We start from the raw sequence: 25,676 nt of genomic DNA, 5'->3' as shown, positions 1-25,676 counted from the left end.
AAATAGACTTCAGTTCAGTTCAGTTCAGTCGCTCAGTCATGTCCGACTCTTTGCGACCCCATGAATCGCAGCATGCCAGGCCTCCCTGTCCATCACAAATTCCTGGAGTTTACTCATACTCATGCCCATCGAGTTGGTGATGCCATCCAGCCATCTCATCCTCTGTTGTCCCCTTCTCCTCCTGCCCCCAATCCCTCCCAGCATCAGGGTCTTTTCCAAGGAGTCAACTCTTCGCATGAGGTGGCCAAAGTATTGGAGTTTCAGCTTCAGCATCAGTCCTTCCAACAAATAGACTTAGAGACTCATAGACTTAGAGAATGAATTTATGGTTTCCAGGATGGGGAGGATGGGGGGAAAGGATAGTTAGGGAGTTTGGGATCAACATGCACACACTGCTATATTTAAAATAGGTAATCAGCCAGGTCCTACTGTCCAGCACAGGGAACCCTGCGCAGTTTTATGTGGCAGTCTGGACGGCAGAGCACTTTGGGGGAGAATGAATACATGTATACGTATGGCTCAGTCCCTTTGCTGTCCACCTGAAACTGTCACAATATTTTAATCAGCTATACTCCAATATAAAATAAAAAGATTTTTTAAAAATAAAACCAAAAAGCCTGTTTGAGGCTTGTTAAAAAAACAACTTGAATATGACTGATTAACTGTGTAAAATACAATAATGTAAGTTTATTACCTCAGTATTTCAAAATGTTTCCCTAGAGAAATTTTCAAACAAATTCCAGAGTAGTTAGAACAGTGTAATAAATCCCCACATATCCATTTCCTAGCTTCAACAAATAAGTCATACCCAAACTTCCTTCATCTATACTCCCAACCTTTCTCCCTCTCATTATTTTGAAGAAAATTGGAGACATCATATCATTTGACTTGTATTTAATTCCGTAAGCACATAGAGCACAAAGGTCAAGTTTTTTCTGACTTAACTCTGTGTGGCGTCTAGAACCACAATGTCTACAAACACTCACAGCTCCTATATGTCATCCTTCTCAACCAGCGAGAGCATGTATCCTAACTGAGAGGTCTGGGAAGGTCTCCATCTTCACCCCTCCACCAACATACCTCCCCGAGATTGCAGACTCTATACCTACCACATCAGGGTTGCAATAGCTTCTCCATGATGGGAAAAAATTAAAAGTCCTCTGGAAACTATCATACTTATGACAGCTTGCCAAATTACCAGCCATAATTAAATATTAATCATTAACGCCCTTAGCAAAGTCTGTCTCAGAGGGCAATATGCATTTTACTTCCTAATAGTTACAAGAAAGTTGGGATCTTAAAAATATTTATTTACAGATACAGTCATGCAACAGACTGGAATATCAAGGGCTCTAAACTCATGATTTGTATATTCAGAAGAGTTAATAGGATCTGTATCTAGTCCTTAGGTATAATTCAGAAAAATTAATTGTTGTGAAATACTAGCCTGATTTCCTATGGTAGCATTATAAGATATAAAAATCTGCCAATATAAAGCATAAAACTTGGTGTAATAGAGATAGCAAATGCTCCTGTTCTTACACAAACATGTGGAATTCTTCTAAGTATGAATTTTTCTACGGCAACAAACAAGTAGATTGGGTAACTGAACCCATATTAATAACCTTACTGTATCATATTTTAATTTAAATGTAAAATCTCAAAAACTTATAAATACTAGCCAAAAATCTGTGGAATAACACATAGACAAAACTATATCTCTAAAAAATTAAAAATTATTTTAATAACTTTCATGAGATTTTAATCTTTCACTTAAACTAAGTTGGTTCAAGTCATAAGGAAGAACTGTGTTAAAGAGAACAAAATTTTCATGTTTAGCAACTGTACTTTATATTCCTTTCTAATTATAAAACTCAATTTAAATAATGTGTCTGTCTACCTTTATCACATATGTTAGTATATAAAACTCTTAGCTGAAACTAACTCAGGGCAAAACTTGTACAATTTAAACAGTACACTGTCCCAATGACTGCAGTCAAACAACACTTTCCCTCATGGAACAACAACAAAAAACCACATTGTCTTTGTGAACACACATATATAAAAAGAACCCAGTTCATGAGTTTATAGAAAGTTCCTCACTGCACATTTTAGCTGGGACATCTGTGTACAGGGTAATTTTCAGCTCTATAATAAATAGCAGGGTATGCAGTCATTTTTGATGAACTCTCAGTGAGTGTTGACTGATGCATATTTGAATGGATAAAAATATAAGTAAGAACTGTCCATACATATACCATAAAGTGCATGAAATGGGTTTAACTTGGTCTTGTAATGTTTACTTTCATAACTGAAGTCTAAAACATAGTATTATTTAAAAAAAATATGGCCCAGCAATCCCACTACTAGGCATATACCCTGAGAAAACCATAATTCAAAGCGACACATGTACCCCAGTGTTCATTGCAGCACTATTTATCATTGCCAGGAAGAACCTAAATGTCTAATGACAGATGAACGGATTAAAATGTGATATATATAATGGAGTATTACTAAGTCATAAAAAGGAATGGAATTGGGTTATTTGTAGAGATGTGGATGGACCTAGAGTCTGTCATAACTGGGTTAAGTAAGTCAGAGAAAAACAAATATATATTAACACATATATGTGGAATCTAGAAAAATGGTACAGATAAACTTGTTTCTAGGGCAGGAATAGAGATGCAGACAGTGAAAATGACATGATGTGGACATGGGTGGGGGCAGGGCAGGACAAACTGAGAGATTATGTTTGATGCATAAACACTACCATGTGTAAAGTGGAAACTTGCTATAAAGCATAGGAAGCTCAGCTTGGTGCTCTGTGATAACCTAAACGGGTGGGATGGAGGTGGGGGTGGAGGTGGAGGTGGGAGGAATATCCAAGAGGGAGGGCATATATATACGTATTTATATATATACACACATACGGCTGACGCACTTCACTGCACAGCAGAAGCTAACACGGCATGGTAAAGCCATTATACTCCAATGAAAACAAATGCTGTTTACCGTTTATAAGAGAGAAATAATATTATATCATCTTATTTTAGATATTTGAAAAAAAAAATCTATTGGTTTCAGAGAAAAAAAAACAAGCCACTAATACAAGTAAATTCCAAAATCTTCAGAAAGAATGTGCAGGGACTTTGCATGTGCCTGTTCTTAGGTTTTTATTTTTTTGTTTGTTTGCTTGCTTTAATCATATGCAAATCTCAGTTCAATTCAAGGATCCGGATTGAATCAACGAAGATTTTTCTGTGATTTTTCCAATCCCTTCGATTTAACGTGATGAAAGAAATAATCTAAATGCTTCAGGGTAGGTATGAATTTTTTTTGGTCAGGGAATTTGAATGAGGTGGAGCAAACAAATTCCATGCCTCGGATCCCCACTGGTGAGACCACACCCCCAGCTCAAGTGAGTATGGAGGTCAACACACCTGCAGTGGCTTCCGGTCCAATGGTGGAGGCAGGGTGCGGCCACAAGGCACTGCACACACTCCTTCCTGTGCCTGGAATTGTTCTGCTCATGCTGTCAGTATGGAGACGTGTGGGAAAGATCTGGCTTCTGTGGAAGCTTCTGCAGGTGAAATCCACTGAGGATTTTAGGAGGGAGCAGCTGTAGCTTTAGGAAGGCTGGAGCAGAGTCTGTCACACTGACCTTACCCAGGGAGAGAGACGCCCCCATTCACCAGGTCAGACGCAAACTCTATAGTATCTATTCTAAGTTTCTAGAGAAGAAGACCTAAAGCCAGGCAATGACAGAGAAAGTTAAACGCTTTGTTTAGTCTTAGGACATTACAATTAGGGGAGGGGGGCTTCAAAATCATCTATCCACCTACATTCATTTAATTCATTTCCCTAAATTGTATCTCCAAAAGTATAAGTGTCTTATTCCTGCTTTAAATATTTGAGATTTTGTGGTTGTATGAAGTATTTTAATTGCCTTATAAAATATGACCCTTTAACAGGATAAACTTAGTCCCCCAAAAAGCATAGAACAGAGATTCTGAAGAGTGACTTATCCATATCATTGTTCTCATGCAAATCAAAACCACAATGAGATATCATCTCATACTTATTAGAATAGTTATCATCAAAAAGACAGGATAACAAGTGCTGGTGAGGATGTGGAGAAATGAGAACACTGGTGCACTATTGATGGGAATGTACGTTGGTACAGCATCTGTGCAAAACAATATGGAGGTTCCTCAAAAAAATTAAACATAAAACTACTCTCTGATCCAGCAATTTCACTTCTGGGTATATATTCAAAAGAAATGAAATCACTGTCTCAGGGATATCTGCCCTCTCATGTTCATTGAAGCATTATTCACAATAGCCAAGATGTGGAAAAACCTAAGTGTCCATCAATGGATGAACAGATAATGAAGAAAATAAGAACACGTAACATCATGGATAGACCTTGAGGGCAATGTGCTAAGTGAAATAGCCAAAAAAGACAAATGCTGCATGGTATCACTTACATGTGGAACCTTAAAGAAAAAAAAGTCAAACTCATAGAAAAGAGAGTGGAAAAGTAGTTACCAGGGGCTGGAGGGTGGAAGGATGAGGTAAATAGAAGAGGTTGGTAAATGGATGCAAACTTTCAGTTGTAAGATGAGTAAGTTCTGAAGACCTAATTTAAAACATGGTGACTGTAGTTGATAATGCTATACTGTATAATTGACATTTATTTTTTAAAAGTAGAACTTAAATGTTCTCACCAAAAAGAAGATTATTTTTTTCATTTTTAAACATTGTTTTTTATCACTAGTATGACTTACTGTTATATACATACATTTTTCTTTTCAGATAAATTATTCATGGAGATTGCAAATATGCTTTATGTGTACGTTAGGATGAAAGAAAATGTGCCAAGGCAGGTGCAAGTGCTAAAACAACACTTTCCAGTTTCCCTTTGTTTCCTTTGTTGAAAAAAGAAATCACTCCTGAAAAAAGCCTCTAAGCAAAGCCTCTAGTGGCAATTTCTGGAATGGCATTAAACAGATCGCTATACAGAGGGGAAAAAGAGGCAAGGCAAGGTGGATCGTGGTGTCAATCGTAAAGTGACATGTCAGCGGAGGAGGCGTTTCTCCTGTGAGTTCTATAAAAGGTCAGCTCATCCGCGACCAAGAGACGGACTCTGCTCCATCCATCCTGAAGCTACAACAGCTGCTTCCTCCTAGAGCCCCCAATGGATTTCAATCAGAGAAACTCCCACCGAAGCCTGAGTTCCTCCTCCCAGGGCCCTGCGCTCAGCATGAGCAGCTCCATATATAGGAGGGGGGTCACACCCAGCGTGTATGGGGGTGCTGGAGGCCACGGCACCCGCATCTCAACATCTAGACACATGGTAAACTATGGGAGTGACCCTGCTGGAGGAAACCTGTTTGCTGGCAATGAGAAGATGACCATGCAGAACCTAAATGACCGCCTAGCAAGCTACCTAGAAAGAGTGCGGTCACTGGAGCAGTCCAACTCCCACCTTGAACTGCAGATCAAGCACTGGTATGAAACCAACACACCTAGCACCAGTCGGGACCACAGTGCCTATCTGGAACAAATCAAAGAGCTGCGGGATCAGGTGAGACAGGATATACCTCTGCTTTCTTCTCCATTGTCCAGGTGTATCATACATCAAGAAGGGCATATATGCTGGGTGGTCCAAATGGGCACTGCAAAGAAAATTAGGTTTAAATGCCAGATCTATAAAAGTGGCATATTTTTATATGCAATATTTTATATGCCATCCACCCTTATTGCTGGAGAACCTGACTACATAATAGGATGACTTTGTGTGTGTGTGTGTGTGTGTGTGTGTGTGTTTAGTTGCTCAGTTGTGTCCCGAGTCTTTGCGACCCCATGAACTGTAGCCTGCAAGGCTCCTCTGTCCATAGGATTTTCAAGGCAAGAATACTGGAGCAGGTTGCCCTCCAAATGAATATGCCCTCCTCCAGGGGATCTTCCCAACCCAGGGATTGAACCTGAGTATCCTGCATTACAGGCAGAATCTTTACCGTCTGAGCCCCCAGGGAAGCTCCACAAGTGTCAGAATACTGGATCATAAATTTCAATGATGAAATGATTCAAGGTGGTAATGGGGATGGGGCATAGGTCTAAATGATATCTGGGTTTTAAAATGCTTTTAAAACATTTAATAATCTGATCATCATCACCAAGCAGTTCAGAAACCATTTCAACAGTCATAAAATGTTTTATTGCCCCAATTCAAATTTATTGCAATCATACCTGCTCCCATGTCATACCAGAAAGGTGGAGCGCTCCATTTTATCAATAATGTGAATAAAGGAAGACTTTGCTCCTAACTGAAGTTGTTAAATGTGACACAGAACACTTACTCCATTTTAAAATTCTTATCTAATCAAGAAAATTGTTCCTTTCATTTTCATTTCTATTTTAACATTCCTTTTTCTTTAGAGCAAAGGCCACTTACTTGCCAGCAAGTCTCTCTTTTCTTGCATTATATTAAACATCAGTGCAATTTGATTCTGATTCTACAGGAAGTTATTTTGGGATTTCTGGAACTGTGGGGATGTGAAGGCAAAGGTGTTTAAATTGCCCCTCTGCCAACAGCTCATTTTTCTCAGACTGCCACTAAAATATTCAAAATCAGCCAACCATTCTCCCCCAGCCATCATATGATTCATGTTTGTGAAGCTATTTCAGGCCATCCTAAACACATAGGCACAGCCAAATGTTCCGTTTACCTGAGTAGGCCCAGTATATGAAAGAAGACCGCTCTCTCCAGGGCTAGATCTACTGAAAGAGACATGCCTTTGTAGCATCTTTAACAAGCAGACTTCTGATCTGTATGCATCTTAGGGGATTCACCCATTAGGTAACCACTTCTTAAGATCAGGGACTTTGCCATCGCAATAGCCCCAGTGCCTAAAAGTTAACACCACATAGCAAGTGTGCATTCATTCAGCCAGTATTTAGCAGACACTAAGTGCTGGCTCTGGGGAATATGATGGTGAACATAACGTGACTTGCGTGCTGTGCTTAGTCGCTCAATCATGTCCAACTCTTTGAGACCCCATGAACTATAGCCCTCCAGGCTCCTCTGTCCATGGTGATTCTCCAGCCAAGAACACTGAAGTCGGTTGCCATGCCCTCCTCCAGCGGATCTTCCCAACCCAGGGATCAAACCCAGGTCTCTCACATTGCAGGCAGATTCTTTACCATCTGAGCCACCAGGGAAGCCCTAATGTGCTTTAGGGGGAAACAAATCTGGACAAAGGCAACATTGTCCCATGTGGAAGGATAAAGGGAGGGCTATGTGGGGCTGTGAAAGCACAGGCACTTCATCCAACTCTGTTGTGAGAAAACCAGTGAAGTCTTCCTTGAAGCAATGATGTCGACACTGAGAGGAGGGAGGAATTCACCAAGAGAAAGGGGCTAAGAGGAAGGTTCTAAGCAGGAACGTTAAGGACAAGGCTCTCAGTAAGGTCTGATGGCTCAAGTTGAATTAAGCTCTTCATTTGTAGAGTCATAAGGAAACTGACCAAACCCTCAGGACTCAAGCTGCATTTTATGAATCTATTGTGTTAAAGTTCCAACCCAATATTTCTCCTTTCTATTTTCATGTAGCAATCCTTGAGATGAACATCGTCTTCAGTACAAGAAAGGCTGTATCTGAGGATCAATTCAATCATTTTAGACTTCTGTCCAGTCGAAAATATCACTCTTTCTGGTGTATTTTCCAGATTAAAGATGCTCAACTGCAGAATGCTCGACGTGTCCTGCAAATTGATAATGCTAAACTGGCTATCGAGGACTTCAGGCTGAAGTAGGTTCTCTGATACCATGCTGACACTTCCTGAAAAGGAGGGCCTTTCAGTGGTCCTTCATGACACTTGACTCCCCACAGCACTATTGGCAAAGGAGCTCCCACTGAATAATATCAGAGCCTTGGAGTTAAAAGGGTGTTAGAAGCTTTCTGATCTATCATCAGGACTGGACTTCTCCTCCCATAGTCCTAAGATATGGTCACCCAGAGTGTAAATGAACACCTCCAGTAATTACTACTGCTCTCCTTGGTCAGCTCTGATTGCTAGAACGTTCTTTTTAGTTCTACCTTTTCACCTACTGAAACTAATTCTGCCCTTTGGAGTAATAGGAAGGCAGTTTACAACTTCCCTTCTGGCTGTACCCTTCTGTTATCTAAAGAGGGTCATTTATCTACCCTTAGTGATTCTCTGAGTCATCCATGTTCCTTCAAGTAAATGACAAAGTTCCAGGGGTGACTCTTAATCCTTCCAGTTTGATAGTGTTTTACAGTAAGGTCTGACCAGCCAAAGAACCAGGTTGATTAAAGCAGTTCAAGTTGTGTTCACTTTGTTGTAGTCACATCACATTACATGCGATCAGAGCTGTTCCTCATAACTGCTTCCACCCTAGGGCTTCCTCGTCCTGAATTTGTACAACACATTGGCACTGAAGAGCCTTTTGTGGTTTTAAAAGTGCAGCATTATAATGCAATAAGGGATCAAAAAGAAAGAAATTAGAAAGCAGATCTGGAAATTAAAGCAGTAAAAGTTCATTAATTCCAGTTAGCATCTGGGAGTCTCATTGCATTATCATTTCTTAAAGTTTACTATTTTAATAAAATTGGGAATATATAAGATCATAGAAGATAATTCATTTTGGATGCATCTTTTTACAAAGTAATAAAAATAAACTGGACATGTGCATTCATTAAGTAAATCTAACTAACCATTTTTTAGTTAACTTTTTTTAACTTTTTATTTTATATTGGAGTGTAGCCAATTAACAATGTTATGATGGTTTCAGGTGGACAGGAAAGGGATTCAGCCATACATATACATATATCCATTCTCCCCCCAAACTCCCCTCCCATCCAGGCTACCACATAACATTCAGCAGAGTTCTCTGTGCTAACCAACAAGTAGGAACTTGTTGGCTATCCATTTTAAATACAGCAAGGTACATGTCAATTCCAAACTCCCTAACTATTCCTTCCCCCTATCTTCACCCCTGGCAACCATAAATTCATTCTCTAAGTCTGTGAGTCTGTTTCTACTAACCATTATTTAATATCGATAATGTGAATCCTTTGCTAACACAGTAGTTAGAGCAATTTTTTAACTTTTAAAACAATATATTCCAGAATTTAGGAAATTTTAAAAGTAATTTCAGAGTGGTTATTTTACCAATCACTCCAAATCACAGAGACTACACTTATGAAGCAAATGATCTGAGTTCAAAGTTCTCCAGAGCATTTTCAAATGTACAGAGACACAATGATGTATTGAAACTGATCTCTTATACCACATAAAGTTGGATCTTATTATCATTTTAAGATCATCTCTTCTATAATGGCTTAAAAAGAACCCAATTATCTCTCCTTACTACTTAATTCACAGGTATGAAGCTGAGCAGGGGATTTGCCAAACAGTGGTGGCTGATCTTAATGGCCTGAAAAGGGTCTTTGATGACTTAATTCTAACAAAGGCAGACTTGGAGATTCAAATTGAAGAGCTGACTAAAGACTTGCTTGTTCTCCAAAAAGAACATGAGGAGGTGAGAAAATATTCAGAAGCAGTGTTGGAAATGATAGAATGGCTCTAATAATAATGAGGAGGAGGAGGAAAAAGAGGAAGATGTGGTGATTGTGGTGGTGGTGAAAAAGATGACAACGAGATAGATATGAGCCTTAACATCTTTTCAATGAGGCTGCTGCCAGGTTTAAATGACTTGGAGCAGTCACTGGACCATAATAAGCCTCAACTAAGTCGTTTTCTTTCTCTATTACTCGTCCCCAAGGAAAGAAGCCTTAAGACTTACTATGTCTTTTCTGCATAGCCTCATCTGGGAATGTACTTCAGACTATAATCAATTGGTATTTTCACCCCCATAGGAAGTGAGGGGCCTACGTGCTCATCTGGGCAATAATGTAAGTGTAGAGGTGGATGCGGCTCCAAGCCTGAACCTCAGTGCCATCATGAATGAAATGAGGCAGAAATATGATGCCATGGCCGAGGAGAACCTTCAGAAAGCCAAAGAACAGTTTGAGATACAGGTAATAGCATAATTCTAATGGATAAGCAAACATGAGGAAGCTGTCTTCCAAAAACAGATAACTCATTTCCTTCCTTCCTTCCTCTCTCCCTCCACCCCTCCCTCCATTCATTCCTCCCTTTATTCCTTATTTTCTTTCTTTCATTCCTTATTTTTTTTTTCCATTTTGGAACTTTAGATTAACGATCTGCAAAAGCAAGTCACAGTGAGCACTGAAGAGTTAAAAGGAACCCAGGATCAAATAAAAGAGCAGAGACACACCTACCAGGTCCTGGAAATAGAGCTCCAGTCCCTGCTCAGCATGGTAAAGCACATCTAACTGTCAACTCTCATGGGGCGTGTGTTTACTAAGCACCTGTATCAGGAACTCTAGAAATGCAAATACCTATAAGAAATAATCCCTCCCTTTGCAGAGCAGTAAGGGAAACACATCAAATAACTGATGATAATGAAAAGACAGAAAGAAGTCAAAGTAAAGGACAAGACACTGCAAGAATACAGAGGCCAAAGTAGAGTTGGAGGATGTCACAGGAAAAGTGGCATTTAAAGCAGACTAGAAAGAGTAAGGTGCAATTTTTAATTGGAGAAGAGGGGTCAAGACATTCCACGCTAAGCATATCAGTCAGCTCATGATGAATTATGTTGTGGTGAAAGTGAAGTTGCTCAGTAGTGTCCGAGTCTTTGCGACCCCATCAACTGTAGCCTACCAGGCTCCTCCATCCAAGGGATTTTCCAGGCAAGAATACTGGAGTGGGTTGCCATTTCCTTCTACAGGAGATCTTCCTAACCCAGGGGTTGAACCCAGGTCTCCCGCATTGTAGGCAGACACTCTACCATCTGAGCCACGGGGGAAGTCCTATGTTGTGGTAACAACGTTCAAATCACAATGGCTTACAATGACGGTGTTACTCAGTCCAAGCTCACCCTACTCACCACACAACAAGTCAATAAATCAGAGTCCAGGTGTTGAGACAAGGAATAAAGACTTTATTTGGAAAGCTGGCAGACTGAGAAGATGGCAGACTAATGTCTCAAAATAACCATCTCATCTGGGATCTGGATGCCAATTTCTTTCATAGATCAGAGATGGGGAGGAGGTGAGGAAACAAAATTAAAAGGGTCATAAGTCTCACAAATATCTCCTGGAATGTTTAGCCTCAGGGAGGCTGTTAATTTCTTCTTTCTTGTAGTCATTTACAGGTGGACAGGGCTTCCCTTGTAGCTAAGCAGTCTTGTAGTCTTGCCCACATTGCAGGCAGACTCTTTACCATCTGAGCCACCAGGGAAGTCAGTAAAGAATCTTCCTGCAACGCAGGAGACCTGGGCTTGATCCCTGGGTCAGGAAGATCCTCTGGGGAGAGAAACGGCAGCCCACTCCAGTATCCTTGCCTGGAGAATCCCATGGACAGAGGAGCCTGGCAGGCTTGCAACCCATGGAGTTGCAAGAGTCAGACACTACTTAGTGTCTAAACCACCACAGGTGGACAGGATAAGGATGTTTCCTTAAGCAAAGGTACTTTGATTTAACATTCAGGCAGAGAGGCATAGTTCCCAGAGGCAGGCCATTATGTATAAGACAGTGAACAAAAACAACAGGAAGCAAAAGTTAAAGTAAAAGAAACAGATCCAACATGTAGTCAGATTTTGTTCTTCCCTGTAACAACACTACATCCATCATGGGCTGGCTTCAGCTCTGCTGCATGACATTTCCAGTCCAGGGTAAGTGGACATGCCAGTGTTGTGCCAGAAGGAAAGGGGCAATAGCTAGGCCATGTGATAGCTCTTAAAGCTGTCTCCTCATAAAATGCATTGGTCAGCTTCACTTGCATTTCATTAACCAAAGAAACTCACATAACCAAGCCTACCATCAACAGGTTTAGCAAGTCCAATCCTCCTAATGGAAAGGCACTACAAATCACAGTGAGAAGAAGCAAATACAGAGAACAAAAATACATATACCATAGTAAGAGAACAGTGAGTGCAAACTCAAATAAACAAAAACCTGAAGAGCCAGTGATCCCTGATGACTGGCTGAGACAGCCTAGTTGGAAAAAGTGAGAGATAAAGCTAGAAATATGCATGATTTCCACAATGACTAGATAAAAGAATTCTTCTCAAGAGAAATTAACATTGAGACACCTCTTAAATCAGGTCCTCAAATAAGAAACATCCACTTTTTCTTGTGCTCATAGAAAGAAGCTTTGGAGCGTACACTAGAGGAGACCAATGCTCGTTATAGTAGCCACTTGGCTGTAATCCAGGCACAGCTAAACTCCCTCGAGGGCCAACTGGTGCAGGTTCGGACAGACACAGAACGCCAGATCCATGAATATAATATCCTCCTTGACATAAAGATCCGGCTTGAGCAGGAAATTGCTACCTACCGCCGTCTTCTGGAAGGAGAAGATGTCAAGTAAGGCTCTTAGAATCAGAGGATATGCGTCGATGTCTATCTGCTATTCTATTTTAATGTCCATACCTTAAACTCTGTCACTCTTCCCCAGCACCAATGTAATCCCTAGCAGAAAAACAACTACACACCCCGCCATCAACAACACCAACAAAACAAAAATGTACCCACCAGCATGTACACCCCCCAAAAAAATACTGATCCTTTGTACTTAAGGTCATGTTGTAGGACTGAGATAGAAGATGGTTAAGCATATCTGATACAGATATACTTGTGTTAATTTTTATGATTAATACATAATTGAAAGCACTATAACTTTTTTTTAAAACTTTTTATTTTTTATTGGAGTATAGCCAATTAACAATGTTGTCATAGCTTCAGGTGAACAAGGAAGGGACTCAGCCATATGTATACATGTATCCATTCTCCCCCAAACTGCCCTCCCATCCAGGCTGCCACATAGCATTGAGCAGAGTTCCATGTGAAAGCACTATAACTTTTCAGAGTTCTCATTGCAAGATCATGAATTGAAAAACAGGCCACAGAGGTCTGTGGGAACCAGTCTGAGGAATCATCAGTGCGGTAGCAGCAACCATCTTCAAATACCACCCCCACGAAAGGCAACAAGATGTAAACTGCCTTCGCAATTTTGTTATTTTAATTACAGAAACCTCTAGTAATTAAAGACCCCTAGTGTATATTAAACCAGTCATTTCTGAAGCTATGGATTTTTCAAGTTAAAAAGTAAGACACTCCAGCTTGAAGGAGCAAGCGTTGCAAAGCGGGGAAAAATAGAAACAGTAGTAAAACACACATCACTCAGACTTTATTTTAAAGCAGAACAGGCAGGAGAGCATTTCATTTGCAAAATGGCAATAATACATTTTTCTGTTTTTCTTTTTTTTTTCCTTTTCTTAAAATTAGAGAATATCAGTTAAGCGCTCTGGATGAGACAGGTAAGTATTCTAAATTCTTACACACTTCCTATAAGACTGAATTCTCACTCAGTAGTTTACCACTTACCTGCCACTGGTGAAAAGTAAAGGAAAGTCAGCTCTTAAGTAAACAGATATCACCTTAGGGATTCTGAAAACAGGGCACATCATATAAAGAAACCCTCCACATGGGAAATTTCTCACATTCCCATTGATGGGGTGATTTTCTTGGCCCAGGCTATTATTACTGTCCTGAGACATCCTAAGATCCTAAAAGAGAAAAACAAGATGAAAATGTTCATTTTACTTAATTCAATATGACATATTTCTTTTGTGGGGAGTGGGGAGAGTAGTAAATTTTTCGCATTTATCTAGAAAATGGACTTAAGATCATTTCAGAAAGAGAATGGGTTCAACTCCTTTCTAAAAGAAGGAAATAGATATAAAATAATAATTTAAAGCTGAGTATTCTAAAATAGCAGAGTCTTGGGTCCGAATTAACGTTTTATATTTAAATCTCAATTCAGAGATAAAGAAAACCAGGAAGATTAAGACAGTCGTGCAAGAAGTAGTGGATGGCAAGGTTGTGTCATCTGAAGTCAAAGAAGTGGAAGAAAGTATATGAAGGGCTGGCAGAAGGTGATGCTGCTGAGGTTTTGAAAGAAATGTAGCTACAACTTTTGCTCCCTTCAAGAAAGTGGCATCAGAAACCACTATTAATGCTTCTTGGTGATTAGAGGGGGGAGAGGGGAGTCCATTTACCAGTCTCTGTAATTGAAGATAAATGTTTTACTCAGAGAAGCTTCAAATTGCCTGCAAAAATGAAATCCAGTGATCACTGGGATATTTAAAATATTGTTACTGCCACCTTTAACACAAAATGCAATAATCACAAGCTATAGACCACCTAATCTCATTACTAAAGCTTACAAAGCAGAAGAGGCTATGCAAACTACAAATGAACCTCTCTAACACCTCCCATTTCTGAACTGCAAAAATCTCCTTTCAGGGTTTCCTGGATTCTTGAGTCAATTTCTTGATTAATTTCACTGAATTTTTAATATCAGTATAATTCTGCTAGCTTTAAATTATATTTGCTTCCCCTCTCATAGTCTTGGCTGTCTTTAAAACTCAACTCGGCTCTGAATAATTTGAGAGTCAAATTCCAATCATAAATGCTGAGCAGAGTAAGAATGAAGCACATTATGCTTGAAATGGGAGTAGATTAAAAGCAAAATTAGCAAAACCTTTCTCAAGGCAGAATGCTTCTCCTTATAATAAACTGCATAAATCATCATCGGATGCTCTCTTTCTTTATGTGGTAATTGTATGTTATGAAATGTTTCTCACTATTTTTTAATAATAGTTTTAATGAAGTATAATTCACACCATAAAATTACTTATTTTAAAATATGCAACTCAGCTGTCCTAGTATGTTCACAGAGTCATGCAGCCATCACCACTATCTAATCTTAGAGCATTTTCATCACTCCAAAAAGAAGCTCCTTTGGCAATCACTCCAATCCTCTTCCCCTCAACCTCTGAAAACCACTAATCCACTACTTTTCAAAGTAGTAAAGACGTTTCTTTCTCATTTCTTAATTTCCTTCCAAGTCACTTTAGTTAGTAAATTACTTTTAAAGATGTTAAGAATATTTAGAAGTGAATTCTTTTTCACGTCCTGAGACACATTCCAGAAGAGTCTGAAGCTCTAACATACAAGTATCTGACATTGTGAGTCTGATTAATAAAAAAACTTACAGGACATGCTTTTGAAATTCACTAGGCACGGACATTGTCATATGACAATAATGATGCTTTGTTTAAAAAGAGGTGGGACTATTATTTTTGACTCAATTTCCTATCATAAAAAATGAAGATCAATCTTTGCCTTTTGGTCTAACTCTAGTTTCTCCCAAGTAATCTTTCAAAGAAAGTAGATGAGACCATACATACTTGTGGAACCAGATGGTTCTACCTCCAGTTCTACCCATAGCAACTGTGCAAAAGCTAAGCACTAATCTCTGTATCTACCTATACACTTCTTACAGGAGCTAAGAACCAGAACAGGACAATCCTATTTCTGACAGGTATACAGATCCAGAGCAGGTTCGTAGTCGGTAAATACAGGCCTCTTTATCACACATTAGAATTATCATCAATGTGTTTTGTGACTTTATACAAAATCGTCAGTGCAGACATGAAGCTATCCAACACAGAGAGAATCCCTAGAGGTGAAGTTAGGGTGGAGAGAACTTTTTTTTTTTTTTTTTCCTGGGCTTTCGGAATTATTTCCACACAGAGTCTTTACAACATATAAGAAGAAGAAGAAAATGAAATGATATAAAATCAAAACTTTACCTGAAGATACCCTCTGCTCTCACTCTCAGTCACTTGGGAGTGTTCTCAGGTACCTGATTACACCCTCAAATAACAATTCCAACTTAAGGCATTGGGCTCCCTGGTAGCTCCCCTGGTAAAGAATCTGCCTGCAATGCAGGAGAGACCCCGGATTGATTCCTGGATCGGGAGGATCCCCTGGAGAAGGGATGGGCTTCCCTCCTGGCTCAGACAGTAAAGAATCCGCGTGCAACATGGGAGACCTGGGTTCGATCCCTGGGTTGGGAAGATCCCCTGGAGAAGGGAACTGCTACCCACTCCAGTTTTCCGGCCAAGAGAATTCCATGGACAGTATAGTCCATGGGGTCACAAAGAGTTGGACATGACTGAGAAACTTTCACTTTCAGTGATTTCTATTTTTTAATTTCCCTTTTCTCTCCTAGACTCACTTCCAAAACTCACCTTACCAGGGTATTATTTTATCTTCCTACTTCTCTTTTTTACCATGTACAATCCTCCCCTGCTTTTGAGAACCACTGAGCTCTAAAATCCAGAAATCAACCTCAATCATGACCACTAGGATTCTTGATCATCCTCATCTCAAAAGCACAGCATTCTATATCAGTAATTCAATATTCTTTCACTCACTGATAGGATAAAATGTTATTCAAAGCAAAAAGAAAAGGTGTTATGGACCAAAAAAGAAAAGCTGTTACAGACCAAGTGATCAGTGAATTGCACAAAGTGAAAGGTCTGTCTTTAAGAGAAAGAACTCAGGACATAAGATGAGCACACATTCTACTGAATAAAATCTAAAGATTTACAAATGTCATGTCAATAATAGTTCTTATTTTTAATATTCCCTAAACTCTACCAAAAAATGGAGACATAATTCTTTTGAACAGTTCACCTTGGTTGTAGTCATTTTCCCCTGTGCCTCATTTTTGCCAACAGCCCCATTTTATACATTTCCACCTTCCTATATTTTTACAGCTGTCAGAAAAGCTACTTTCACTTCTAAAAACTCTAAAATATGAAATTCCCTGATGGGAATTGAGGGAGTGGTTGAGACTCTGCATTGCCAATGGAGGGGGTGTGGGTTTGATCCCTGGTCAGGAAACCCTGACCCCACATGCTATGTTGTGTAGCCAAGAAAAAAAATTCTCTAAAATAGAGGCCTAATTATTTAACTTATCCCTCCCTCCCCCTACAAAAAAAAATCCACTGAAGAAGAAATATTTCTCTTTTCCACTTCTTTTTTTTTTTTTCTTTTCCACTTCTGAAGTTGCTCGCCATTCACAATTGGATTCAGAATAAATCTTGGTCAAAGCATACCAGTAAATTAGAGCAAAGTCTTTTTCAAGTGAAATAAATTTTAAATGACAGATTCAAATATATTAAGGATTAAGTTCTTTCAAGTGCAATAACTCCAAGTATGCAAGAATGAAGTTTAGCAAACAGTAGGCTAAGATTCAGGATAAAAAATGAATTAGATATAAAATTCACCTGAGAAGATTTCAGTCTAGGATAATATATAATATGTATAAAAACACAAAGGTATATGGGTAAACAATGTTATACATTGAACCAAATTATTTACATTTTACATATAGGCATGAGATTTAGAAAGTATACATTTAAGCACAAAATTGTTTCCAAGTTCAAAAATTCAAGTAAATCATATTTCCATTTTATGTGATATCACTAAGTTATATAGCTCAGAATTTGGCACATTTCTTCTGACTCTGTAAGCAAGTAATATTTGCTTTCATTTCCAGGGCCAAAAAATGGAATCACTCTGTCTTGGGGGGCTTTCACTTAACTAGTACTTCATAAGATCTCTGGAGATGTGGTTACATTTCAAAAAGTGCAAGTAAAAACACATCTGCCTATAGGTTTGCAGGATTTCATCTGTGATGCCATTTCTTGCAAACCTTAAAGAGTAAACCACTGGGTCTCATGCTAAACACTGAGAAATGAAGTTCAATTTTGAAAAGGAAAAGAACTAAAACTCCTGGTTGGTGGGCAGGGCAGAACCCTAGTTTCACAGTTTGGGGGTCAGAGTGACCCTCTGTCCTTTTTGTTTTCACTGTTAGAGGCAGGGTTGTGTTGTCTATCTGCAGCCCCAGATCCTGTCTTGGTCATCTCCTGGCTGTGTAGCCTTAAATAAGCCACTTAACATCCTCACCCTCAGACTGCTCATCTACAAAATGGGGTAAAATTTACCATCTTAAGTGGTTGCCACGAAGGTTAAAAATAATGTCTGTAGTTCACCTGCCCACTGTCTAGAACATCATAAGTACACAATAACTACTAATGATTCAAAAAAGACAAGCTCGAACAAAGTGCTAGTAACATATGAATGGAATTCTTGGTAAAAATCTCCGTATGAAACTGGGACCCCTGACATTTCAACTTAACACGTTTCCATTCTCTCAAGAAATGAAACAAATGGCTGGATGATGGCCCCCTCTTCAAGCTGAGTCTTCTTTGGATTGCTGCATCCTTTCTATATCTGTTATGAAGGAGAACATGCGATTTCTGCAAATTTCTTGCTTAAAAAATCCTTTATTTAGGCATCCCACTAGCTTGCTCTTTGTGATGTGTCTGGGTTGGGAGAAAATATGTCCTTTAGCATATGTCTCTCCTATAAAAAGGTAAAAGGAAGTTGTAGTAGGATTTCACCACAATACAGTAGGAGTTCATCAATCCCTGTCCCTAGGAAATTATAAAGAGGGTCACAAGATCCTTCCATTTGTGAGAACTGACATTGGGTGTTCCCTCTAGAGGTCTGACATGGACTCCAAGTGGAACCCCTCTGATTTGCCCCCAAATCAACTAGTGTGCACAGGTAGATCCAGCTGTTCACAGGAGTATTCACAGAACTGAAGAACCTTAGCTTCAGAGAGGTTGGAGTCAGAGCCAGATAATTTGGGGGTCCAGGGGTTGAATGTATTAACATTGATACAATTTCAATTAAAAAAAGAGCAACTGGTTATATATATATATATATGCTAACAAAGTTGGCAGTAGTGAACTGTCAGACAAGGCTCCTGATTTCACAGAGTTTGCTAAGGTCAAATTTTATGTAAAGGAAGATCTGCTGGAAATATTACTAGTATCATATTCTACTCAAAAATAGCATTTTTCAGGGAATTCCCTAGTGGTCCAGTGGTTAAGACTTCATGCTTCCAGTGTCAAGGAACTAAGAGGAACTAAGATCCAATGGTGTGCAGTAAAAGGATTTTTAAATAAATAAATAAATAATAAAAATAAAGAGTATTTTCAATGTTTAAGAGGTCTTCTTATTGAATCAGAAAAAAAAATGCAACAACCTAATGACAAGATTTTTAAATCCTTGGAAACTCAAATTTCAGTATCAATCTGGAAAATGCATTTGTTCCCCATTTCTCCCAGTGAATTTTACAACTGTTTATGAAACTATATTCTATTAGAAGATAGACTAGATCATGATCAGATGGCTCATACTGAGTTTTCAAAAGGAAACAAATAGGAGATAAGAGGGAAGAACTTTAAGAAGCCTAAGGTTTAGGAAGAAGTATTCAATAATTTACCCACTCAGCAATCACTCAGTGCTTTACCCCATGCATAAGACACTGCGCAGTGCAGAGAATGCGAGCAACAGAATAATTTGGAGAAGAAAAATTCTTTATGACAACCTATCTGCACTCCACCCAGATTTCTTCTATCACAAATATGTAATGGAAAAATTATTCAATTATTTCTATACCAGTGAATTGTCAAAATGCATACATCATTTTCTTGCTAAGCTGGCCAAAAAAGGGGGGCCACTATATTTTGGATGGAGAGAGTGAACTTTCCAAGGCAACACCCATTCCGAGACCTATAAAAGGCTGGCCTTCCTGCCTCGCTGACACCGCGCCCTCCTGAGCTGTAGGTCCTTCCAGCAGCGCCATGGCCCTCTCTGTGCGCACCTCTGGGCTGCCTCAGTGGCTGTCCTCCCAGAGTGGGGCCCCGGGCAGAGCCAGGGGCATGTCTGCCTCGAGCATCGGCAGCAGCTACGGGGGCAGTGCCTTTGGCTTCGGAGGCAGCTCTGGGGGAGGCCTCTCTGCCACGTCCATGTTCGGTTCCAGTGCTGGCTTCGGTTCTAGCTCTGGCTTTGGTTCCAGTGCTGGCTTTGGTTCCAGTGCTGGCGTCGGGGGCCTCTGCGGAAGCTCCTTTGCAGGAGGACTGGGCGCTGGTTATGGAGGAGCTGGCGGAGGGGGCTTTGGAGGCCTGGGGATTGGATTCGGAGGAGGCTCGGGAGGGGGCTCTCTAGGGATTCTCTCTGGCATCGATGGAGGTCTTATTTCTGGATCAGAAAAGGAAACCATGAAAAATCTTAACGACAGATTGGCTTCCTATCTGGATAAGGTTCGGGCTCTAGAGGAGGCTAACACTGATCTAGAAACCAAAATTCGAGAATGGTATGAAACGCGAGGCTCTGGGACTGGAGACCCCGGGTCACAGAATGACTACAGTAAATATTATCCGTTGATTGAAGACCTCAGGAATAAGGTAACAAAATGGTTTCTTTCGAGGGGCTTTGGGAATTATTTTGTACTTTCCTTTTTCCTATTTCAAGATTTTACAGAGACAAATCACCCAAAACTTAGATATGTTTCCATTCAACTGTATTTGGAGTAAATTCTCATCTCAAGATACTTGGGCTGTGCTTAGTCACTCAGTCGTGTCCAGCTCTTTGCAACCCCATGGACTGTAGCCCTCCAGGCTCCTCTGTCCATGGGCATTCTCCAGGCCAGAATACTGGAGTGGGTTGCCATGCCTTCCTCCAGGGGATCTTCCAAACCCAGGGATCGAACCCGGGTCTCCTGCACTACAGGTGATTCTTTACCATCTGAGCCACCAGGGAAGCTCATGAATACTGGAGTGGGTGGTCTACCCCTTCTCCAGGGGATCTTCCCGACCCAGGAATCGAACTGGGGTCTCCAGCATTGCACGTGGATTCTTTATCAACTGAACTTCCAGGGAAGCCCATAGTTTCATTTTATCATTCACCATAAAATGACTGTATTCCCACTACTTTTTCTGTGGGATAGGTATGTTTGTTTCTTAATTTTTAAGTAAGATTCTCCACATATATTCTCTTTTAAAAAGCTACTTTATACTCTTCATAAAATAGCACTTTAACATCACCTGAAATTTTCCTGCCAAAGATATATTTGCAAAACACTAGTATTTGATGACCTCACTTTGTGTGTCTTACCCTGTTTTGCCAGATCATTTCTGCCAACATCGCAAATGCCCAGCTTATCTTGCAGATCGACAATGCAAGACTGGCTGCCGATGACTTCAGAATGAAGTGAGTAGGATAAACGACTAATGATACCTGACATGTCCCAGTATTTCTTCTTACTTTCTATTTTCCTTCGTTGATGGCAAATATTTCAACCTTCTTCAGTTCACAGGTTCCACACACGTTTTGGTAAATTTACACTGGGCATTCTAGAAAGTATCTAGATTCAATAGGTTCACATTACACGTCCTTAATTATAAGTTGCTTAAACCCAGGGCTGTGGATTACCATATCTCACATTTGCTATTGACTCATGATATGCCAAGATAATTCCACTAGTGTCCTAAACCTCAGTCTTCCATGCATCAAAATGAATTAATAATGTTTGTGCCTGAGAGTTAAATAAAATGATCTTTTTCCTGATGACACATACAACTAAAATATTAACCATGAACTTATTTTTATATCCCTTCCTCCTTTCTACACCACCCCCTCCCCTCAGATATAAGAAGGAAAATCCTAAGGTCCTGTTTGCTCCACAGAATTTCCACACAAGATGTTGCCTGAAACCTAGTACAAGTTACTAAAGGAATATCGATGTTTTAAATTAAATCTTGAGTAAAAGTTAAGCAAGATGACTAAATGATTATTTTATTTTCAGCCACTTCTAGGCTTCCATCAGAAACTCCACCTAGAGAGGGGTTGCTACTCTTCATAGCCAGGGCAGCCAGCCAGAAGCGAAGCTGTAAGCCTGGGATGCAGTGCTGCTGGGGTTCACTGCTGATAGAAAAGTATAATTTTTTCACTTCTCTCCAACTAAGCAGTAAATTACCATTTTAAAAAAAAAAAGGAAAATAAAAAGTTAGAAAAGCAAAAACCACATCATTCATTACACTGCTGCCAGATTTATTTGCAAAGTAGCCCTGAAGATGGCAGGGGCCTTATTCAAATGGGTGTGTGGATTCCCTAGACTGTTTTGCACTTGATTTTCAGATATGAAAACGAGCTGGCCCTGTGTCAGAATGTGGAGGCCGACATCAATGGCCTGCGCAGGGTGCTGGATGAGCTGACCCTGGCCAGAGCTGACCTGGAGACGCAGATTGAGACCCTGAATGAGGAGCTGGCCTACCTGAAGAAGAACCACGAGGAGGTGAGAGCCAGAAAGGGCAGCTCTCTAAGCAGCTTTTTTCTCCCAGGTTCAAAATTATCATTTCAGATGTATAAATATGGAGTTAGAAGAGATATGCATGATACATTGGACAATCAGAATTTTAACTGTTCTGATTTCATGATTTTCAAAATACAGTTTGGGTGTTTTTGTTTGGTTGGTTGGTTTTTGGTCACACCAAGTGGCATGTGGGATTTCAGTTCCTTGATCAAACCTGTGCCCCTGGAAGCCCGGGACCACCCAGAAAGTTCCAAAAATACAGTATTTTTAAAGTTCAAAAAAAAAATATTCTACCAATAATACATACTGTTAAATATGCTAGAGAAACTGGTTATACACAGTGTAGTACACACACGGAACTCTGGTATACCACAATGTATATCAGTAATTAAGCATAACCCTGGCACAAGACTCCTAAAGAGCTTTCTACTGGAAACCAATGACTGGTACAACCGGTGAGCAAACCCAGGGACTGTCTGCAGCCCTCGGTTGAAAGCCCCTGGGACATCAATTCCACCAGGCCTTCCCATCTTGTGAAGGCCATGGAGCCCCAAGAAGCAGGGCCAGCTCATCCATCAGGCATGGCAGGCACAGTGCCAAGGACCCGCAGTGAGTTTAGGAACCCATCTCAAGCTCTTTCAAAAATCAGAAGAAAACTACTAATGTTTAGATAAAAGATGTTTGAATAGTTTGTATTAACTGGTTTGTGTTTAAACCAACGCAGTCGTAAAAGGTAATGTTTCCTATTTTTGGTGGATGAAGAGGCCCACAAAAGTCACAGTGGGCCCCTTCGCCCCTCTCACCCGCTGTCCCCAGGAGCTCCAAAGCTGCCGGGCCGGCGGCCCAGGCCAGGTCAGCGTAGAAATGGACGCTGCCCCCGGAGTGGACCTCACCAGGCTCCTCAACGACATGCGGGCACAGTATGAAACCATCGCTGAGCAGAACCGGAAGGATGCGGAGGCCTGGTTCATTGAAAAGGTACTGCTAACAAAAACAAAAGGCGTGGATACGCTTGTATTAAAGGAGAGCAGGGCTGACTCACGTCCCCTCACCCCTCTTTGTTGCGGCAGAGCGGGGAGCTCAGGAAGGAGATCAGCAGCAACACGGAACAGCTTCAGTCCAGCAAGAGCGAGGTCACCGACCTGCGGCGCGCGCTTCAAAACCTGGAAATCGAGCTCCAGTCCCAGCTCGCCATGGTAGGGCGCGTGCCAAGAGATGCCTTCAAATGAGTAAGATGGACCATTGGCAGCCTTCCGCATTTAGGTCCCCTCCATTGTTACGTCTGTGCCGTTTCTCTCCCACGTGCAGAAGAAATCCCTGGAGGACTCGCTGGCTGAAACCGAGGGCGACTACTGCGGCCAGCTGTCCCAGGTGCAGCAGCTCATCGGCAGCCTGGAGGAGCAGCTGCTGCAGGTGCGCGCCGACGCCGAGCGCCAGAGCGCCGACTACCAGCGGCTGCTGAACGTCAAGGCCCGCCTGGAGCTGGAAATCGAGACCTACCGCCGCCTACTGGACGGCGAGGCCCAAGGGTAAATAGATAACTGGGGCTGAAAATAACCTCAATGGCTGACCGACCGTGGACACCAGATGCAGTTTAAGGGCAACAGAATCGGGAAGGGTTTAGTTGACAGAAAAGAACACATCTTCTGGTAAAGACATAGGAGTTCCTAGGTGGCTCCGCGGTAAAGAATCGCCTTCAATGCAGGTTCTGTTCCTGGGTGGGGAAGATCCCCTGGAGGAGGAAATGGCAATCTACTCCAGTATTCTTGCTTGGGAAATCCCATGGACAGAGGAGCCTGGTGTGCTACAGTCCATGGGGTCGCAAAGAACCGGCGCGAAAGAGTCGGACATGTCTAATATGCCTTAGCTTTATTAAAGGCTCTACACTTTGCAAAGTGTTGTCACCATTATCTTCCTTGATAAAAGTTCATAAAATGCTGGGATGAAAAATGGCACCACACAGACAGAGGCATACTGCAGACGTGTATTAGAACAATCAGCCAGTAGAGTTCTGATTTTAATGCTAAGAATGACACATCAAATATCAGCCATGCAACCACCTTGAAACTACCCTAGGGAACTTTCCAAAAGTAACAGCAGCCTGGACTGGTGGGAAGAATTCAGGATCGTAAGTTGGAAAACCACATTTTCCACTAATTGTCAGTTGGCTTCACTTCAAGAGCCCTTTTTAGGCAGTGTTTGAAAACAAAGGTAGCTGCACAACTGATTACTCTCAGGATGCATCACTCCCTCATTCTTAATCAAGAAATTTAGAATACCTTCTCTCATTGGCCATTTTAAAAGCTCAAACAGAAAACTCCTTCTTCCTTCTCATTCCAGAAAGCATCATGTGATATCAACTCCCTTGTTTTCTTTACAGTGACTGTTTGGTGGAAAGTTCATATGTGACAGCCTCCACATCTCAAGCACCATCAACTGATTCCTCTAAAGGTATGCAGATTCCCTAGGAATCATGTAGAACAAGTCAGAATAACATCTATTAATGACCAAAACTGTAAGATCTCATTAAATATAGCAGTGTATATTTAAAGTATATTTGTATTTGGAGCCAAGAAAAAATATTTATGCATTCCTGCAGATAAATTGAGTAGTCTGCACAGGGTTAAAACTTTCAGCAAGTTCAGGAAGGATAAGAAAATCTACTCTACAAAGGGGTATTATGAGAATCATAAACACTTTTTAAGTGTTTAAAAAGAAAACCATTTTCATTTGTGCACAAGACAACACTGAATACATTTTATTAAATAAAATGCATTTTGTTTAGAAATGCAAAGGTCACACCTGAAAGTTTAAATTTCATGGACTGTATCAGTCAATACCTAATTTAGAAGCCTAAGTTAAACAGCAAATGTTAGATGAATATTTGAAGCACTAACTTTTGCTCCCTTTGTTCCGTTTTTATCTTTAGACCCTAACAAAGCCCGGAAAATCAAGACAATTGTGCAGGAAGTGGTGAATGGTGAGGTGGTCTCATCCCAAGTTCAGGAAATTGAAGAACTGATGTAAAATTTCACAAGATCTGCCCCATGATTAGTTCCTTAGGAACAAGAAATTTATAGAAATTATTCCTTTTAGAGTAAGATGATGTATTAGTTCAATCTCTGCTTCTGTTTGTTTCATTTTCTTTGGATTCCCTATTCACTTTGAGTCTGTTTTTTTTTTTTTTTGTTTCTTTGGCCTTCAAAACAAAATTTAATTACAAATCATTGTGGAAATGTGGGTCTTGATAACAAATCAAAATTGCCTTACATCTTTGTGGACCTGAGGTAGTCCTTTAATAAACTTTCTTCTAGTGACCTAGAACATATGTTTAATCACAGGACCTTAATCGAGTAGTATTGTTTTAATAAAGTTAATTTTAATAAAAGGTGAATGGTAATAATGTGAAATGTGTACCTTCTTGATGCCAACAATAGAGTCAAGGGTGTAGAGAGAGGTTTGTGAAATACTACTGAAGTC

The 25,676-nt window shown here is 40.4% G+C and overlaps 2 protein-coding genes across 2 annotated transcripts; both read left to right on the top strand.

The window, feature by feature from the left end:
* The first annotated feature begins 5,197 nt into the window (after window positions 1-5,197).
* KRT20 (keratin 20) lies at window positions 5,198-14,035 on the top strand. Its single transcript, XM_020899756.2, has 8 exons — window positions 5,198-5,587; window positions 7,731-7,813; window positions 9,411-9,567; window positions 9,905-10,066; window positions 10,244-10,369; window positions 12,258-12,478; window positions 13,400-13,431; window positions 13,938-14,035. Exons 1-8 carry the CDS (start codon window positions 5,198-5,200, stop codon window positions 14,033-14,035), a joined length of 1,269 nt encoding a protein of 422 aa, XP_020755415.2.
* A 5,635-nt stretch (window positions 14,036-19,670) lies between these two features.
* KRT12 (keratin 12) lies at window positions 19,671-25,676 on the top strand. Its single transcript, XM_020899755.2, has 8 exons — window positions 19,671-20,289; window positions 21,012-21,094; window positions 22,022-22,178; window positions 23,013-23,174; window positions 23,267-23,392; window positions 23,505-23,725; window positions 24,577-24,647; window positions 25,126-25,676. The coding sequence occupies exons 1-8, from the start codon at window positions 19,687-19,689 to the stop codon at window positions 25,221-25,223; spliced, it is 1,521 nt and encodes a 506-aa protein (XP_020755414.1). The 5' UTR covers window positions 19,671-19,686; the 3' UTR covers window positions 25,224-25,676.

Source organism: Odocoileus virginianus, chromosome 17, assembly GCF_023699985.2.
Source record: "Odocoileus virginianus isolate 20LAN1187 ecotype Illinois chromosome 17, Ovbor_1.2, whole genome shotgun sequence".
In the NCBI taxonomy this organism is placed as follows: domain Eukaryota; kingdom Metazoa; phylum Chordata; class Mammalia; order Artiodactyla; family Cervidae; genus Odocoileus; species Odocoileus virginianus.
This window is presented reverse-complemented; position numbering and strand designations above follow the sequence as displayed.